Here is a 19,070-nt window from a genome sequence, read left to right as displayed (position 1 = left end):
ACTATGTGCTGCTTGTGATTTCACAAACCACTCATTTTCCCCACAGCTACAGTAATAAATGGAAGGGTGAAGAAAACAGGCAGAGTTATTTCCAATTTTCCTACAAGGTATTAAGGTCTAAGATCTTTATTGTTAATGAATAGCTTACTCTTTTATAAAAAGGGAGCAAATAAAACTGTCCTATGCTAGGCATTTAATGGTTACTGTACAAGATCTAATAGGATGTCCACCATCTTGAAATACCAGAGACCTCAGTTCCTGAATTCCATCACCACTAGTGTGGGGATTAGGTATTACTGTTTTTCTCTCACAAGATTCCCTGAGCCTTACAGAAGGTAAATACAGACAATACTATGCATGACCAAAGACAAATCAGTAACATAAATGACTGAAGTCATTTAGAACTTTTAAAAATATTTTATTTCCACAGGTTGCAAAGACAGTTGCACAGCGACTTAATACAGATCCAATGTTACTACAGTTTTTCAAGTCCCAAGGGTAAGATGAGTTTGTATAAATATAATGTTTTAGCTTAAATTTGTCACTTTTTTGTTTAACATATCTTTAAACTGATTTTAACATAAGGATAGGCTTAGTAAATTCCTTAATTATTTAATAGCATCTCCCATGTTGTCACAACTAAATCTTTATTTTCAAGAACTTTAAAGGGCATTTAGTTGCATGTTATGAGAGTTGTGTAATATTGTAGACCAAAATGATATATAACAAGAGTATTAATCTAGATAGCTGCTTAACACTCTGCTATATAAAACTAGCGCAGCAGATATATCTTCCTCTGAGTAGGTATGGGTTTGGCATGCATCTCTTCACAGCAGTTTGTCTAGCTTAGTGGTGCCCAAACCTTTAGCACTACACGCCAGATGACTGATGTGAAGTGGGTCCATGGACTGGATCCAGTCTGTGGGCCAGTTCTGGCATGCATGAGAGGTCAGGGCTGGATTGAATCTGGCCCAGTACCACCATATTGTGGATGGGGCCTAGGAGCTCCCAGCCGCCTTCACGTGCCCATTGGGGAACACGCTAATTAGCACACTCCAGCAGACTCAATTAATCAAGTCTGCTCAGATGCACTGTAATTACAGCACATTGGAGCAGCCTCCCAACACGTCTACAGGCAGCCTTTGATTTTAAAGGATCCTAGCCATAGTGGCCTTCGGTATCAAGAGACTGAATATGTTTCATTCAAGAAAGATAAGATAGATTTTAAAACTATTAAAATGTATACGGTAAACTACAGTTCTAAAAGCTGTTATGTTAGATTTGGCTTCTGCTGATTGGTTCAGAATAGTTTTGTTATATTATCAGAGTTAATAGGACACTGATTTGACCATGCCTTTCTAAAAAAGGTGGTAATCAAAAAGCAAAACATTACAAATATTTTCTTTTTTATTTACAACTAAGGCTGTGATATATTAGGTTTATTTTTGGGCTCTGTTTGCACTGCTAATTGCAGACTTCAGGTCTTTGGTTTATAATGGAGAGGAGTACTTTAAAACAGACGGGGAGGAAAGAGAATAAAACACCCTGCTCCTCCTAAAAGTTGATGCGATTTGCACTCATAAATACCTTAATTTAAAAAAATTGCCTGAGCTCTCTAAACATAATGCTGTATAATTTGGACAACTGTTTCTTATCCTCTCAAATGTTATAGACAGCTAAAGTTACTTCACATTCCTACTGGTTATTTACTGTGTAGTGAAGAAGAATAATGAAATGATGTTGATGTGGTGTTTTCTTCTGTAGTTATAGGGATGGCCCAGGTAATCCTCTTAGACATAATTATGAAGGTACTTTAAGAGATCTCCTGCAGTTCTTCAAACCTAGGCAACCTAAAAAACTTTACTATCAACAGGTACGAAACTTCATTGTTGCGGGGTGGGGGAGGAATCAGGAAAGGGGAAGGAAAATGTGATTGTCTTTACAAGCCTGTTTTAAAGTGTGTGTATGGTTTTTGTTTTTATTCCTCTCTTCCCTCAGCTCAAAATGAAAATCACAGATTTTGAAAACCGGAGAAGTTTTAAGTGCATATGGCTAAATAGCCAATTTAGGGAAGAGGTGAGTATGGTTTTGGCTACTGCTAGTAATTTTTTTACATGTTTTTTCATATATATTTTATATACAGTTAGTCATTTTTATAAAACATTTAATAATATATTGATAACATATTGTACATATGTGATAATGATTAAGTATGCAAATGTTTTGTTTTTTTTTAATTCTTGTGCCGCTTAGAAATTTAACAAAAGTTGCCTCTATTATTCTCTGGGTAACATATGTATATTGTCACCAACTTACAGTTCCTAAGAATAAGGGTTGGAAAAAAACAAGGTTTTTTTTGGCATATGTTTGTTAGTAATAAAATCTGTTACACAAGCATTAGTGTGAAAGTCAGAATTCAGCATGTTCTGTCCTTTGTGTTTACTAACATTTCAGTTTCTCTAATTTTTTTTATTTTTTTTTTTAATATTATATAGGAAATAACGCTATATCCAGATAAGCATGGGTGTGTACGGGACCTCTTGGAAGAATGTAAAAAAGCTGTAGAACTCTCTGAGAAGGGTTCGGGGAAACTAAGGTAAGTACTGCTGGAAAGGATATTGATTTTCATGGGTTTGACTATTCATTTAATTTAAACAAAAGCTTTTGGGGTTTACAGTATCATGAAAATATAGTGCAAATTAACAGAAAGTCTGGTGTTATGAATTTAAAACCTGTATTACAAAGGGCTTCAAAACATCTGATGCTGGAATTTCAACCAAGGTAAATAAGTTAAGGTTGCATAAAAAAATCCTTTACTCTTCCATTGTCTAAAAATATACTGACATTTAATGTTTTTTGTACTTGCCAGTTTGGACAGTTTATAAAATTATGGTATTTTCTAGCCGCTCAGGCCACTCACTTTTCAAACATTCAAAAAATCCATTGTCATATAATCTCAGAAAATATAAGTTACGTCTGTCAGTATATGATGCAGATGCACTGATTCTTCATAGGAGTTAAAACTATTTCCTGGTAATTGAAATTCTGTGAGTACTTTTGGTAGAATCATGTTTTTTAAACTAGTAACAAAAGATAGGGCTGGTTTGCTCTTTATTTAGAGCAGTTTCTCAATCTTTTTTAACTTCAAGGCAGCCCTCAAAAATGCCAGCTCTTAGTCGTCACTCATTGTTTACTACAGAAAAATAATACAGCAGTTTTTCTGTTGCAAATAACTAAAAAAGACCACATCAGGGCAGAGTATTTTTAACGGTATGGATTTTTGTTTGAAATCCCTGGGTTCGCCTGTTCACCTAACAGTGCTAACATTGTGTGGCGCCCTTGAAAGGATCTCAAGGATCTTTAAGGTGCCATGACATCCTGATTGAGCATCACTGCCTTAGATGCTAACTAATAGAAACTATACCAGTAGTAATATAATTTTAATTCTGGTTGTAGTAATGTAGTAATATGTTACAAGTTTATTAGATCAGTGGTTTTCAAAGTGGAGTAGGCCTACTCCTGGGGGTATGCAGTGCTTAGCCAAGGAACTTATGCCTAAATTTTAATAATGGTGTTGGAACTTTGGGTTGGTTAATACATGAATAATGACATTGCTGTACATTGATGTCTGTGTCAACACTTCCTAAGGAATGGACATGCAAAGAGGGTGTTGGGAGTGTGAGCAGCACTGTTTTACAAGTAAAGCAATATGTGGCCAGAAAAGTTTGAAAACCACTGTATTAAATGAACGTTATACTGATTCTTTTCTTTTCTTTTTTTTTAAGGCTGCTAGAAATTGTAAGCTACAAAATAATTGGTGTCCATCAGGAAGATGAGTTGTTAGAGTGTTTATCACCTGCAACAAGCCGAACGTTTCGAATAGAGGTAAATCTTAAGCAGCATGAATTACAATTTTCAGATTGTTCTCTTCTTAGCAAACTAGCTGGCTTGCATGGTAACTTTAAAACAATTACACTAAAGAGGAACTTAAGGTTCTTTAAACCTGTAATGATTTATGCCCAAATAATTTTATGAGAGAAAATTAAATCTGTACAAGGAATAATCCATAGTCATTAGCCTCTTCATCAGCAATTCCCAGGTTCACACAGGGCTTGTGCTGTAAATTTTTGTGCTCAGCACCTAATTTCCAAGTTGTAAGTTTGTGCTTGCCTGCATACTTTTTCTTCCTTTCCTTTTAATTGGGGAGTTGTGTTCAGTTAGGTTTTTGAGCTAGATGACATGGTTTGAGCCTCAAGACTTTCTTTCTTTTACTTAAAATGATTGAAGCAATCAGCACTTAACTTGTATCAAATTTCATAAGTATGGAATGAAATTAAGCCATAAGTATAAATTTATCACTGAAAAGAAATGAGGAGGAGTTCATAGGGATAGTGTCATAGCCACCACACAGAAAACATTTGATTTGTGAAGTCTCTTTGTGTGGCAGGGAAATAACTTCACGTTGAGGTCTTGCATCCTGGCTCTGTGACAGAAAACCCATGAAAGGAAGCTAAAGGGAAATTGCCTCTGACATCCATTCCTTATCCCACAAACACCCTGAAAAAAATGGCTCTTAAATTACCTTTTGTCATTGAAGTCCCTTTTAGTTTAAGATGTGTTGTTTGGTTGGTTATAGATGTTAAGACTATGGATTGCTTATGTTTTTACATGTTAAAGTTTTCTTGCCAGTTTTAGCCTATCATGATCATAGTTTTGTATCTGAATTTAGGAAATCCCTCTGGACCAGGTAGATATAGATAAGGAAAATGAGATGCTAATCACAGTGGCACACTTCCACAAAGAGGTTTTTGGAACATTTGGAATTCCATTCTTGTTGAGGATACACCAGGTATACTATGTTTCCTTCATTCCTGTGTAGGATTCTTTTATTTAGTGTCTTCATAAATTTCTGTACAAAAAAGTAGAACACTGATGCCAAATATATATGGCAAAATATCATTCCTGTGGAAAAGGTTCTCAAACTATTCAGTTATGAAACTTGTTCTGAATCCATTCCAAACTGCAGAAGAAAATGTGTGGGAGAGTGGCTTATGACAGTGGCACTCAACCTTTTGGGCCTGTGAACCAGATGAATGGAGCAGGTCTGGTCCTTTTGCATCAGGATTGGTCCATGGGGCCAACACTGCCCCCTCCCTGCCCCAAACTCCAGGAGCAGGTCCTGGGGCCACCTCTCCTGCCCCTGAGCATTAGCATTGGTTCCTGGAGCCCCAGTGCTACCCCCACCTTTGGGATCGGTTCCTGGGGGCCTAGTTCTGCCCCCTCCCAGCCTTCCACACCAGGATTAGGCCCTGGGGCCCCGTGCCCCCCCTGCTTGGGCCTGTGCATTGGGATCAGGCCCTCAATCCAGCATGCAGGGCCCAGGGCTTCCAATGGGTCTGGAAATTTGGTAGTGAACTGTGTCACTGTTCCTTCACTGCCAAACTTCCAGACCTGGTGTTGACTGCCTCTGGTTTATGAATAAGTTATTGAACTATGATCCAGCAGATTAAATTTCAGTTCCTGATTTTTTTTCTTTTTTTATAACAGATTCCTTCTGTGATTCTCAAATCAAATCACTTAAATGTTTCTGCTTCTCAGTTCTTCATTTATAACACTTCCTCCTTCCCGTTCTGTCTCCTTTGTATAGTTAGATTATAAACTCTTCATGGCAGAGTCTGTTTTTTAGTACGAGTTTATATGTCTGCTACAATGGAGCCTTTATCAATTCTGGATTTGTGGTCTAGCTGTAATAATTTTAAAAAGATCTTTGTCTTAAAGTTTCGCCTGATTAGTGCTTGCCAAAGAATGAATTATTTGGCTCTGATGTGAGTTATGTGGTTATGAAAAACGAGCACATTTCACTTTCTGTGTACCTTTTCCAACATAACTTTATCAGCTCATAATTCAAATGGCTTATTTTAAATTTTGTCATGCACTTCATCAAAGACAGAAACCATTGCAAAAGTGAAAAGGCTTGGCTTTAATTTTGAAAGTTAACTTCTTTGCTTTTTTTTATTTATGATTCCAATTCAGAACCATATATAGCCTTTTAACTTTAATAGTATATTAGCAAGTCTCTAGTGCCAGTCAATTAAAAATACTCCCAAGCTATTTTTTGGTTCTTACATATCCATTTTTATGAGTATTTATCTAGTTTTTTTAAGATTTGGTTTGAGAAATGTGTGCATTTCCACATTTTAGAGGGAGGGTTGTAGATGCATATTTTATATGTGCATAACAGTACCAAGTGAATATGTGCATTATTTTGGAGGAGGGCCATATTTTATTCTTCCCTTTCTCTAGTGACTGTGTTACTGATGTTTTCTGGTTCCAGTGCATCATCTCTTGGAGTTTTATAGTATAACACAAAACGGATGCTTCAATGATAATGCTAATTCAGGCCAAAATTGCGGCGTGGTGGAGATTGATTGTATTTGCATAAGTGTTTGGGTTTTGTTTTGTGGGGGGTTTTTTAACACTAGCTTTTTTCTGCCTACTAAACTTCTTCCTTTGTCTCAATCTTAACCTGATTTAAATGCCACAAATTATATACCATTACAACTAAACAAGTGAAGTGTTTGATCAAATTAGAGCAATGTTGAAGATAAGCTACTGATGATAAACTGAGAACCAAAACTGTACATGCTGTATGTTGCCACCAACTAAATAACGTTTATGTAATTTTTGGAAATAACTGAGTAATGTGTGTAACATATTTGAATGCAGCATGGGGAAAGAACCAACACAACAGTCATCCAGTTCCTTTAAAAAAAAATATATCAAGCTATCTTGTTGAATTGATAGGGTGAACACTTCAGAGAGGTGATGAAGCGGATTCAAACAATGTTGGACATCCAAGAAAAAGAATTTGAAAAGGTAACAGTCTAGTGGGGAAGGGTTTTTGTTGATGTTTATAAATCCTAAAGTTAAAAAAAATCGTAATACAAATCAGCCCAGCTAATTTATCAGAAAAAAATAAGGTTCAGTGTAGATCAACTGTTTTTGGGATTGTCTGAATAAGTGGCAGTAAGCAAGGAGAAAAAGCGCTATATAAGAATTTTCAGTTTCCTCTTTCCTTGCTTGGAAACAATGCCACAAAATCAATCCATTTTCTGCTTTTGCTGAGAGGACTGTTGCTTCATTTATAAAGTTTTGCTTTTATCCAAACTCTTGATAATTTTGTTCCTTTTTGAAGTTTAAGTTTGCCATTGTAATGATGGGTCGGCACCAGTACCTAAATGAAGATGAGTATGAAGTGAACTTGAAAGATTTTGAGCCCCAACCTGGTGAGTGGCTAATTGACCTGACTTTATTCTTTCAAACTGCAGCTGTTGCTTTGCTGTTTGTCATGCAGTCTGTTGTAAAGCAGGACTTTAAGAAACAAAGAAGCTTTGTTGCTCTCTGTACATAATAATCAATAATCATAATCAAATGTTTGCATATATACATATAAATATTTATATACAGTTAAATATAGCACATCACTCTTCTAAGTGTATAGATTGCTTAATATGAGAGAATATTAAACATCTAAAAGCAAAATACTTGCATACCATGTGTTTTCCCAAGTGTGTCCCCAAGTGACTGAGTATTGCATTAGACAAAGCTAAAAGGAAGCTGCAGTGTCAGCTGTTATTTTTGCTCTATTGTCCATCCTATCCTACTTTGCATACTTGATTTCCACACATTTTTCATGGAGTAACATAAACACTGTATTGCTATATATAGTGCAAGCTGCATTCTCATGAGCATTTTAAAACTAAGACTGTCCCAAACAAGTTGTTGATTTCTTATATTTCCTGTAGAGTTAATGTAGTCTCTGTATGTTGCCAATGAATGTGAAGAATCTTAACAGGAACAGGACATTAGATAAGAGAAATTAATGCTGTATAGAAATATAGTATGCCAGATTCAGCTGTGCATCTGTTTACTAACTTGTACTTAAAGTTCTGTTCACCATGCTAGCATGGGGAGGTGCAAAACCATTGGAACCTGTGGGACTTGTATGCATTCAATACTGAGTAGGGCTTTCATTCTCTCAGGGCTTCTCCTGAGGATAAAATAGCAGTTGAGGGTGAAAAAGGCCTGATTTTCAAAGTAATTAATGGACTGTAGAAACAAAATTAAAAGCAGCGTTGTTTAACCTGATATAGTCAATAATGTATAATAAGAATAATAAGGTAAACTAGAATGAAAAGAGCAATGCTGAAACTGGCAGTGAAAATCGGAAGATGCTGAATTTGTAACTTGCAAAAGTTAAACGTAGACTGTCTCCCTCATGCTGAACTGAACAAACTAAAGCCTTGGGTCTGTCCCAGGCTTTAACTAGACTGACTTAGCACATGTTAACAATGGCTGTGCACCTCTACATTTGACTTTTTAAAAAGTTGGCTAACTTTCTAAAAATACTTCAATTAATCCTAATCTAGACAGACTGAAAATGAGCAGTATGTTCTGCCACTAATTAAGTAGTGCATGGTGTTTTGGTGTTGGACTGTCGCTCTTTACAGGCATTAAAGTTGAAGAAAAAAACATTCAATTGATCAAAGAACACAGCTGTATGGTGTGCTAGAGGAAATGCAGTTGTTGATGTGAAAGGATTCTACAATCCTTTTGTTGCTTTAATATGGCAAGACTTAAGACGTTTTATAAATTGCCATGCAGAAGGTATTTGAATGATTTGTACCAATTAAACCCCTGTTCCCTCTTTTCTTCCCTTTTCTAGGCAACATGTCTCATCCAAGGCCATGGCTAGGGCTTGACCACTTCAACAAGGCCCCAAAGAGAAGTCGCTACACTTACCTGGAGAAAGCTATTAAAATCCATAACTGACTCACTTAACCCATTTGTTCAAGGCAAGGGACAACAAATAAGTGTGTGTGTGCACCTTTTTAACAACAGTAGAACTTTGGTACACGTGCACTATATCTGAAGTCTTCAGCAAGAGGATTTGCTGCTGATGTTAATTTTATTTTGTTGAGGCTGTTCAGTTTGGCTTCTCTGTATCTATTGACTGCCCTTTTTGAGCAAAATGAAGGTGTTTTTATAAAGCTTGGATGCCAATGAGAGTTATTTTATGGTAAACGTAATGCAAGGCAATTGTCAGCATAATGAGGGAAGAGTTTAGTAGACCAGTTGACATTGGCAAAATATTTGTCTGTAGTACGTTTATAGATGGCATAAGCTAGCTGGCTGCCCTTCCTGGTGTGGTATTCACCATCACAGCAGCTAGTAAGTCTTATGTTTAGACTCACATCGGATTTATTTCCTTCAGTTATACTTTAAAATGACATTTTTGTGCATTTGTAAATGCAAAAAACTCACATCATCAATAAATAGCAATCTCTACTTCATTGTGTACATTGTTGGCACTTATTCGGGATTTTTGTCTCATCCAGTTGCATAGAATCTTTTTAAATAAACTAGTTTTCATTTAATTCAATCACTACTTTGCATCCCGTTTTGCCAAATGGATGCTCTGAGTCCTAAAAGTTATTTGGGTCTTTTTATTAAATTTGCAAACCTTGACACATACAGTTAAAGTTTACTATGTTGTCTTTTGACAAATAAAATGACACTCGAAGTTGGCAAAAGCAGGTGAAAGGATTATAAATATAATTGATTTAGTTAAAGAGGAAAGAGATGGGAAAAACACAAGAAATAGCCTTTTAGCACAGAGGGCATGCTCACTAGTGTTTAGTAAGCTGTTGAATTTGTAAAAAAACAAAAAAAAAGAAAGAAAAAGAAAAAAAGAAGAAACAGAAAAAAGAAAACAAAAAAGGAAAAAGGAAAAATGAAAAAAATGAAATTGTATATTTAATGAACTTGTACAATTTAACACTTGGAGGTTAATTTTGTTGGGTGAGTCTGCAAGTGAACTTCACTGATGTTGATATTCATTGTGTGTAGTTTTATTTCAGTCCCCAGACTGCTTCCTTTTCTTTTGGAGCTAATGCCAGCTGCGTGTCTAGTTTTGAGTGCAGTAAAGATAGAATCAGCAATTCACACTTCTTAATTTTACATTCTTTTTCAGTATTTTATTTTGTTTCTGTAGCCGCAGTGTACAACAACTCTTCCTGTATATTGCCTTTTTTGCTGGAAAATGTTGTATGTTGAATAAAATTTTCTATAAAATTTTACTTCGGTGAGTGATGACATGGACATTGAAGAAGATTTCTGCTCTTCCTGGAAATACAGTTTGGAAAATGTTTTCATTTGTAAGGTTTTGCTGAAGATATTTTTTTCATTTTAATATTGCCAATGTATTAACTGGGTTTGGTTGTTTTGAAGTTTGAGGGGATTTTTGTGGGCGGGGTTGTGGGTGGGGGTGTTTGCTTCCTAATTTTAGCTTAAGAAACAAAAGTTCATAGGAGGGAATCATGTACAAATAAGATGAATGGAAAAATATTTTACTAGATTGTTTGTAAAGCTTGTAGTAGAGTCTTTGTAGTAGACTTGACTCTGCCTGCCTGTACAAAATTTTGTGGTCCAGATTCTCAATTCTAATATTATAAAAGGTGTAAGGTAAAACCTGGAGTCTCTAAAAGGTAAGCTCTCTTAATAGAGTGATAGATTCCTGTTGTATTGTGCTCCCTGTATTCATAATCATAAGCGTTCTTAGACGCTTCCTTTCTTCCAACCTATCAATAAACATATAATAGGGGTTATATACATGTTATGGCCTTTATAATTTTTTCTGAAATTTGGTTCTGGTGGTTATTTAAAAAAAACAGCTCGCCAGAAGCATCAGTTCTTAAAAGTTTTCTTAATTTCAGTTTTTAAATAAGCTTACTCACTTTCACTTTTATTTTTAAATACTTTTGGTGATTGCATGTTGTGTTTTTAATCATGTCTTTTATCTTTCCAGTCAAGGTAAATTATTTACGTTTATTTTTGTAGGTTTGAAAATATGATGTGGAAAAAAGTGCTTTAAATGGTATGCCTTAAACAGATAATTGATGTCTTTTGATTCATGGTTGTGTTAAACTGGTGAAGATTCTGATGCAGTCTGGAACAATCTAGTCCTTATTGGGTGTTTGGATTGTCTTTTAAATGCCCTCAGTAAATACCAGGATTTTCAGAAAATCTAGGTAATTCCATTCAGAAGTGATGTACCTTTCTTGAACGGTAGTGTAAGTATAGTCAAATACCCACCTCATTCTTTTAAAATGATTGAATGTTGACTCGCAGAGTATGGTAACATTGACCCTTAGCTAAAATCTTACTTCTTTTGTCCTTTAGGAAAAAACATCTTTTTCAGTGTTGTCAATAAATGTTTTAGTTCTTTCTGAGACAGAGGGATGGATAGATTTTTTTTTTAGTTTTTTTTAAAGATGCTTAGTTTCACATGCTTTGCTGTTGTGGTTATTGATAGTACTTGTGCATTAACTCTGAACAGGAATTTGCATATTAGAAGGCATTTTGCTTCTCCAACTTCCTTCTTCACTGAGGATTTTGAGGTGACTTTTGGAGTGCAAGTAGTATTCAGGGGCAGAAATCCCTAACACAACCAAGGAAGGCAGGGTATTATCTCAGGTGCAGTATCTTTGTTCAATTTAATAATTTACAAGAATACAATGTCATTTTCAAAATAACTAATTTCCATTCTAGTTTATATTTTATCATAGCTGAGTAGCAAAAACTGACTGCAACAAAAGCAATAAAACAAAAAGAAAATCATGCCATTTGTTCTCATGTTATGCAGGATCACAGCAGCATATTATAATGAGAAACCTGAATTGTTTTTATCAAAATAAAAATAATTGTATGTTCCTTAGTGCCTTTATTTCCAGAGGATCTCAAAAGCGCTTTATAAACTAATACAGATAGGATGAGTGAACTAAAGTAGTGTGTGGGATGGAAAGTAGCAGTCAACTTGGTATACTTCCTACCAGTGCTCACTAGAGTTTTGGCTACCACCAGCTGGGCAAACTCCTACCATTTCAAAACATGACGCACAAATTTCAGATTTATTTATTTATTTGTGTATTTTGAAAAAGACGCACGCAGAGCAAATTACATTGGGAACTCAGTGAACTGTATCTACCTCAACCCTTTTCCCTTCTGAGTTGATGCTACTAGATTTGAACCTGTAGTTCAAGAACCAGAGAGCCTTCAGTATTTTAAACCTGAGGCTTGGACCATTCAGTCTGTCCTATGGGTTTTGTGTTGGCTGCAGTAATCAGTAAGTAGATATTAGCTATGCTGTGCTTTTTATATTTAACATACACATGTTAGAAACCATATTCTATAGAAACTGTATGTGTTGTAAATAAAATAGACTAGAAAACACTGAATCTGTGTCTGTGTTCACTCATTTACTTTTATACTGGAAATTATCTTGAGTCAAAAGCTGTTGATTTTTTTCAAAAATCGTGACAGCTTGAACTTGATTTTGCAGAATGTGTTTGTCTCGGATTCCAGAGTTTTTCTGCAAAACTACTTTTATTATATGAATGGTGGAGCTGGCTGGAGAGAGACCATTGTATTTCATCGTTTCATAGTTTCATAGTAGCTAGGATCAGGAGGGACCTGAACAGATCATCTAGCCTGACCCCCTGCCACAGGCAGGAATGAATGCTGGATTCACAAGACCCCAGACAGGTGATCGTCCAACCTTCTCTTGAATATGCCCAAGGTAGGGGCGAGGACCACCTCCCTGGGAAGCTGGTTCCAGATTTTGGCCACCCTAACTAAAATATCGCCTTCTGATCTCCAACCTAAACCTATTCTCCATCAGCTTATGACCATTGTTCCTCGTCACCCCAGGTGGTGCTGGGGAGAAAAGAGCTTTGCCTATTTGCTGTTGATCCCCCCTGATGAGCTTGTAGGCAGCCACCAGGTCCCCCATCAGCCTTCTCTTGCTGAGGCTGAACAAGTTCGGGTCCCTCAGTGTCTCCTCATAGGGCCTGTCTTGCTGCCCTCTCACCAAGTGGGTGGCCCTCCTCTGAACCCTCTCCAGGCTGGCCACATCCCTTTTGAAGTGCAGCGCCCAGTACTGGACGCAGTAGTCCAACTGCAACCTGACCAAAGTCGCATAGAGGGGGAGTATCACCTCTCTGGACCGGCTTGAGATGCACCTTTGGATGTATGACAAGGTATGGCTGGCCTTGCTGGCTGCGGTCTGGCATTGGCGGCTCATGTTCATCTTGGAGTCAATAATGACTCCAAGATCCCTTCCCGCCTCTGTGCTTTCAAGAAGAGAACTCCCCAGCCTGTACGTATGCTGTGGATTCCTTCTCCCGAGGTGCAGCACCCTGTATTTGTCTATGCTGAACCCCATCCTATTCTCATCTGCCCACTTTTGTAGTCTGTCTAAATCTAGTTGCAGCCTCTCTCCCTTCAAGTGTGTAATTTACAGGGTTTTGATTCCGCCCCCCATATCAAATGAAAGCAAAGAAAATACTTTTGAATAAACAGATGCCATCTTAATGTTTGGTATGAAACCTGGACTTTTTATTTCAGAAGGAAGAACATGCCATGTGGCTGCCTTGGTGACTTGAAACCACTAGTGTATGGGAGACCCAGGTTCAAATTCATGCTCACTCTGTCATAGTGATCACAGTGAAAACCTCTTGTTCCTGAAGCATGGGTTCCTTACCACCTAGGTTTCCTAGGTGTAATCAGCAGGTGACAATTTAATATTTTTTTTCTCTCAAAAAAAAAAATTCTTACAAAATTAATCTAAACCAGCCTGCCTCTGTATATGGGGACAAAACTGTGTTCTGATCCATGCTTGCAAAAGGCTACTTCTAAAATCAGAAAAACAGAATTTCTTTGCCCCAACAAGCTGACTCATTTTGAGGCTTGCTTAACTACTGCTATCATGTCATGATTGTTCTACAGCAGGATTTTGAGAAGAAGAAAATTAGAGGAGAGGTTTTTAAACATTTCAGGTGAGGGTCTCATGCAGACTCTGTTGGCATGTGACATCAAAAAATGTCCTCAGAATTAATTAAGAATGAAAGTGTCATAACATGTATAACCAGCTAAGTCTTACACTTGTCACATGACTTTTTCAGATAATTTCCCACAAAGCTATGAAGTGCAAGTGCAAATATCTGGCATATCCTAACATCCTGTTGTCTGACATAATTTCAGCTGTTTAATTCTGAAGAACCTGTACAATAGAGATAAAAAGTAATGCAGTAGTAGCCCAGTGAATTGGACTGAAAAATGTATTGTTACTCAATATTTCAGCATTTTATTTAAATTGGATATACTAAAACCTCTTGGACGTGTTGTTTTCCGCAGTCTCTGCTTCTCCAAAAAAATATCCCTTTGGAACTAAAATTTCTCATGCTTGAACCTCAGGCTGGAAATATTTTTGTGATTTTTTTTATATGCCACACTTCCCAACAAAGGCTTCAGGAAGTTTACAGTAAGAGAACAGAATAATTTATAAAACAAAAGAGTAACAAAACTTTAAAAATTAAACTAGAATAGCGTAAGAACAAGGCTCACTAAGCAGTATCTAGGCCTAGTTTTACTTTCTAAAAGCCCACCCAAAGAAAGCTGTTTCCTGGAGGATGTCCAGGCTTGGGCTCTGGTGGGTTTCAAGAGGGAGGGAGTTCCGGAGCTGGGAAAGCAACTACCAAGATTAACCACCGACCCATTTTTGCCAAGGGAACTTTGACATACTGATGGTCAGGGATTTGGGTTTTCCATCTCCCATGGAAAAATGGAGTAAAATGTGCAGGAGGCTGTGGGTGGGAGGCGAGCAGCACCAGCAGGTCTGGTGGGGTGAGGGGCACTAGCTGGGGCAGGGGGCTGTGGGGCGGGGGGGAGTGAGGGGCACTAGCAGGACGGGTGGGCGGGAAGTGAGGGGCCTTTCATTTTAATCACAGATTTGGGGGGGGTATCAAAATTCGCAATTTTTTATCAAAGAATTTGCGCTTTTTTATCAGGGAAAACCAGGATCCCTGCTGATGTTACTTGGAGGAGGCTGCTGTTGGCTGAACTTAGGGGTTCTGATAAGATACAAAGGGAAAGGCTGTCTGTTAAGTATGTAAGACCCAAACTGTTTAGGCCTTATAGGTCAAAACCAGCACTGGAAAGCTCTTGGGAGCTAGTGCAGATGCTGAAGGATTGGAGTTGTGCTCCTGCCATTTTCTGCACCAGCTGCAGCTTCCAGATGGTTTTTAAGGGCAGCCCCTGTAGAGCACGTTGCAATTGTCTAGACTTGAGGTTAGAAAGGTATTGAATGATGGTGGCCAAATCAGAACCTGAAAGAGAGTGTTGCAACCTTTCCACTAAATGGAGTTGGTGGAAGGCCATCACGTGAAGATCTGTAGAGGTACGCCAATACATTGTTCTAATATTGGATCGGCACTGATATAAAGAAAATTGGCTACATCGTAAATCGGCCTGATGTGACGCACAAATACCCATGCGTGTGCACAGCCGCAGCACACGGGCAGCGAGGAGCACAGCTTGGCAGCGTGGAGAGCTCCGTGCAGCTGCTAAGTCTGTTGTGGTGAAAGGGGGAGGGAAAGGGTGGGGGGGGCAGGGCAGTGCCCCCTGTGTTGAGGGAGGGAATGGGGCTAGGGTTAGGTGCTGCCCAGGCAGGGCAGGACAGGCGCAGGATGGAGCTGCAGCTTGGGTGGGGGGGCACGGCTGCTGCTGCTGATCCAGGAGGGTATGGTTGGAGAGGTGTGCCCCCAGATCTGCGTGGGGTGAGCTGGGCAGGCTGCAGCTATGGGCTGGGGCAGGGGGCGTAGGTGCTGGGAGGGGACTACAGGAGGGCTACAGCAAAATTTGGGGTTGCAGCCCCACCCACTGCCACCTGCCCCAAGCCCACCCCATGCAGATCTGGGGGCACACGCCCTCCCCCCGTGCCCTCCCAGCCAAGCAGCAGGAGCAGCAGTGGGAGCTGCCCCCTGTGTTGAGGGAGGGAATGGGGCTAGGGTTAGGTGCTGCCCAGGCAGGGCAGGACAGGCACAGGATGGAGCTGCAGCTTGGGTGGGGGGGCACAGCTGCCACTGCTGATCCAGGAGGGTATGGTTGGAGAGGTGTGTGCAAAAGGTCTAGGGTGCAGCAGATGATCCAGAAGCAGTCCAAGGCTGCAAACCTGAGTGACATGGGGAAGCTGAACCCTTCAATGATCAGTGTCTCAATCCTCCCCAGATCAAGTGGTCTACCCACCCCAATGTCCTGTTTTACCTAGATTCAGTTTCAGCTGGTTCAATTGCATCCAATCCCCAGCTGCAGCCAGGCACGGAAAAGACAATCTCACCCAATGGCCTCATATAACACTTTGAGCAAGAGAGGTGATAAGATGGTGCCTTGGGGACCCCATAGAAAAGATCTCAAAGGGATGACAAGCATTCATCCATCAGTGTCCTCTAGGACCCCCTGCTAGGAAAGAGCAGTCCTGCCAATATCCGCTGGGTCCTGTAAACACTAATCAGAACCTCGTGGTTGGTTGTGTCAAAGGCCTCCGAAACATCTAGCGTGTGTCCTGCTGTCAATCTCAAGGCAATGACAGCCAACCAAGGCCATGAGTTCAGTCTGTGCTATATCAAGGATAAAAGTCAGTCTGATAAGAGACTAGGAAACTGAGGATACCCAGATATGCCTGGAGCTAATGGGTGGTTGCCCAACCAATGACCTTTTTCAAAAGGGGTGGACCGTTGCAGACATAAGAATACCTGGCACCTTTTGAACAGGATATTTGAAGGAACTGAGCTCCCTTCTGCATCCTCCCCTTTAGTTCACAGACGGTGGAGTATGTGCAGGGGACTGCCAAATCATATGGGTCCTTTTTATTTCTGTATAACCCACGACTTCAGTCTGGTCTGGGCAGCCAAGCTTCTTTCTGTTCCACTTGTTTTCAGACAGGTAAACAAATCAGCATCCCTGAAACACCTGATCTTGCTTCATGAGCAAAGGGAGATTTGATTTCTGTCCTGCAAAGATAGTTTCTCTGTCTTCTCAAAGTGAACTTTCAGACCAAATGATGCCATTGAAACAGAAGAAACAGTCACCTTCCTGGGTTTCCCAACGACTTAACTGCGCCTACTTTATGGCAAAATGTTCAATATTCTGGCCCTTCAGAGCCTGGATATAGGGGTATACTCACCTCTCCACAGAAATAAGAAAGCATCTGCTGCAGGTGTTTTCTTTGGCATTATTACTCTTATATCGCCAAAAGCTCTAAATGGAGGAGGGCCTCAACATCAGCTGGGAGAAGAAATACCTTGCAGCTGTGGTCTAGTCTTGAAGCACTTCAGGCAAGTGAAAATAGCTTTCAGTAGCTTTCCCATTATCTTTCAGGCTGGGTGCAGCTGAGCTGGACATACCTTTTGTGGGACCTCGCCTGGGATGCTACAGCCCAGGGACATCTGTTCTTGTCCCTGTCAAGGTCCTGCAGCTCCTCCCCAGAGCAACCCATTTGTGGAAAGAGCTGTTTTGCAGTAGTTTTGAGAGGGCTGCCACCTCAAAGAGCTGAACTGGGTCATTATTATTTATTTATTATTTAATTAGTCACTTTTCTGTCCCAAGTTTGAAACCCTGCCATCAGGAGTGGAAAGCAGGGTCCTGCAGGCAGGCTGTGCAGCCCCATTGCTAAAAGCCATCTCCCCCTTCAGAGGGTTGGTCACTGGTGCTCGGCCCCCGCGGGGCTCTTCCCCACCCGCATCTGCCATGCACAGAGAGAGCATCGGGATCTTCCCTGCCTGTCACCAAGCCCAGCCTCAGCTCTGTGGTTTGCACCACAGGCCAGGGCCCCATCGGCTGCGCTGTGCAAGAGCGGCACTTCTCCCCTGCCTGCAAGGCCGAGGGGGCACAGCCATCCCATGCAGTGCGGTTTTACCCACCAGGTGCTTCCCACCCTCGCCCAACCACCGGGGCCTTGCAGTGCAGACGCTGCAGCTGTTGGTGTTGGGCCTCCATGGCTGACAAGTGCAGGGGGTGAAGTGGCTGCCCCACGAGGCAGTCAGGACGGGCCAGGCCCTTCCCCCGTGCACAGGTGCATCCCTGCCATGCTGCCCACAGCCCCTGGCACTTGCAGATGGGAGCGGGGAAGCAGGGTGGGCACTGGCAGGGCCCCTGGGCTGCCCCCACAGCACAGTGCACCTCCCTCTCATGCAGCAGGGTGTGACAGGGCCTGGCACTTGGCACGGGAGCACAGTCATGAATATAGCCGCCCTCCCCCTGCCAAAGCCTCAAGCCCCGGGTAGGGCTGCAACCCCTTTCATCCCCACATTGCAGCTGGGCCACATCTCCTCCTCCTCCTGCTCCATGCAGAGGGTGTTGGGGCTTGGCCACAGCCCCTTCTCTCCCTGCAGGGCTGGGTCAAGCTTGTTTCCTCCGTGGGGCTTGAATAGGTCCAGCTGCCCCGCTCTGCCCACCTCTACAAGGCTATGTGGTTCCCACCAGGCACCGAATTGAGGACACCACCTGGATCCGGCCTGTGGATGGACCGGGCACTGCCAGTCAGGCCCACCAGGGCAAAAGATTTGAGCCCCTGTAATTTAAAGCATGAGCATCTAATTGTCAAAACACAAACTTGAGGCAAAAGCCAGGGAATTATTTGTAAGGTGCTTTCCAAAGCTATAAGATGCCCTGACAGCTCCCAATGTGCCAGCCTGCTGGGACTTGCTGAGGGCCACTTCAGCCTATTTCCAAAAAATGAATTTATCTGTGAATTGTTGACATCGGTAGCAAAAGCAGTGACTTGGCTTTAAACAGTCACACAGGTTTCTTAAATCCTTTTGTATCTGAAGATATGAAACTGGCAGCGTGGGCAGTAGTGGTCCACATCTTTGCAGGCCTTCAGTACGAGCGGTATGAGGCAACAGCCTAAACAGCACCTAGAGCCAAATGGTGTATGAGAGAGGTATGCAACAAAAGAAAATTTATGACGGCACACAGGCAATGAAAGGCAGTATCTAGTTCTGTCTTTACAGGCATAGCCTGAGTGGCAATTATTGCAAATTAGCTGCTGTTGTCCCAGGGAAAGGTGTTATTTTAGGGGTAAAAACAGACATTGGATTTTTCCAGTAACAAAGCCTTTTATCCTGGTTCATAGAATCCTAGATTATTAGGGGCTGGAAGGGACCTTGCAGATC

General features: G+C 40.6%; 1 protein-coding gene and 1 non-coding gene across 2 annotated transcripts in view; one reads left to right on the top strand and one right to left on the bottom strand.

Moving 5' to 3' along the window:
* USP7 (ubiquitin specific peptidase 7) overlaps positions 1-10,139 on the top strand; it is a 101,601-nt gene extending 91,462 nt beyond the window's left edge. Inside the window, exons 23-31 of the mRNA XM_006277342.4 lie at positions 431-498; positions 1,765-1,873; positions 1,999-2,076; positions 2,496-2,596; positions 3,786-3,885; positions 4,730-4,849; positions 6,805-6,876; positions 7,196-7,286; positions 8,726-10,139. Coding sequence (XP_006277404.2) covers positions 431-498; positions 1,765-1,873; positions 1,999-2,076; positions 2,496-2,596; positions 3,786-3,885; positions 4,730-4,849; positions 6,805-6,876; positions 7,196-7,286; positions 8,726-8,832 — 846 coding nt within the window. The 3' untranslated portion in view covers positions 8,833-10,139. The remainder of the gene's footprint in view (positions 1-430; positions 499-1,764; positions 1,874-1,998; positions 2,077-2,495; positions 2,597-3,785; positions 3,886-4,729; positions 4,850-6,804; positions 6,877-7,195; positions 7,287-8,725) is intronic.
* A 695-nt stretch (positions 10,140-10,834) lies between these two features.
* The window catches only part of LOC102566184 (uncharacterized), a 50,170-nt gene continuing 41,934 nt past the window's right edge, over positions 10,835-19,070 (bottom strand). Inside the window, exon 5 of the transcript XR_009456219.1 lies at positions 10,835-18,812. This is a non-coding gene — a transcript (uncharacterized LOC102566184). The remainder of the gene's footprint in view (positions 18,813-19,070) is intronic.

Source organism: Alligator mississippiensis, chromosome 13, assembly GCF_030867095.1.
Source record: "Alligator mississippiensis isolate rAllMis1 chromosome 13, rAllMis1, whole genome shotgun sequence".
Taxonomy (NCBI): domain Eukaryota; kingdom Metazoa; phylum Chordata; order Crocodylia; family Alligatoridae; genus Alligator; species Alligator mississippiensis.
Note: the sequence above shows the minus strand (reverse complement) of the source record. Positions and strands in the feature narration are given on the sequence as shown.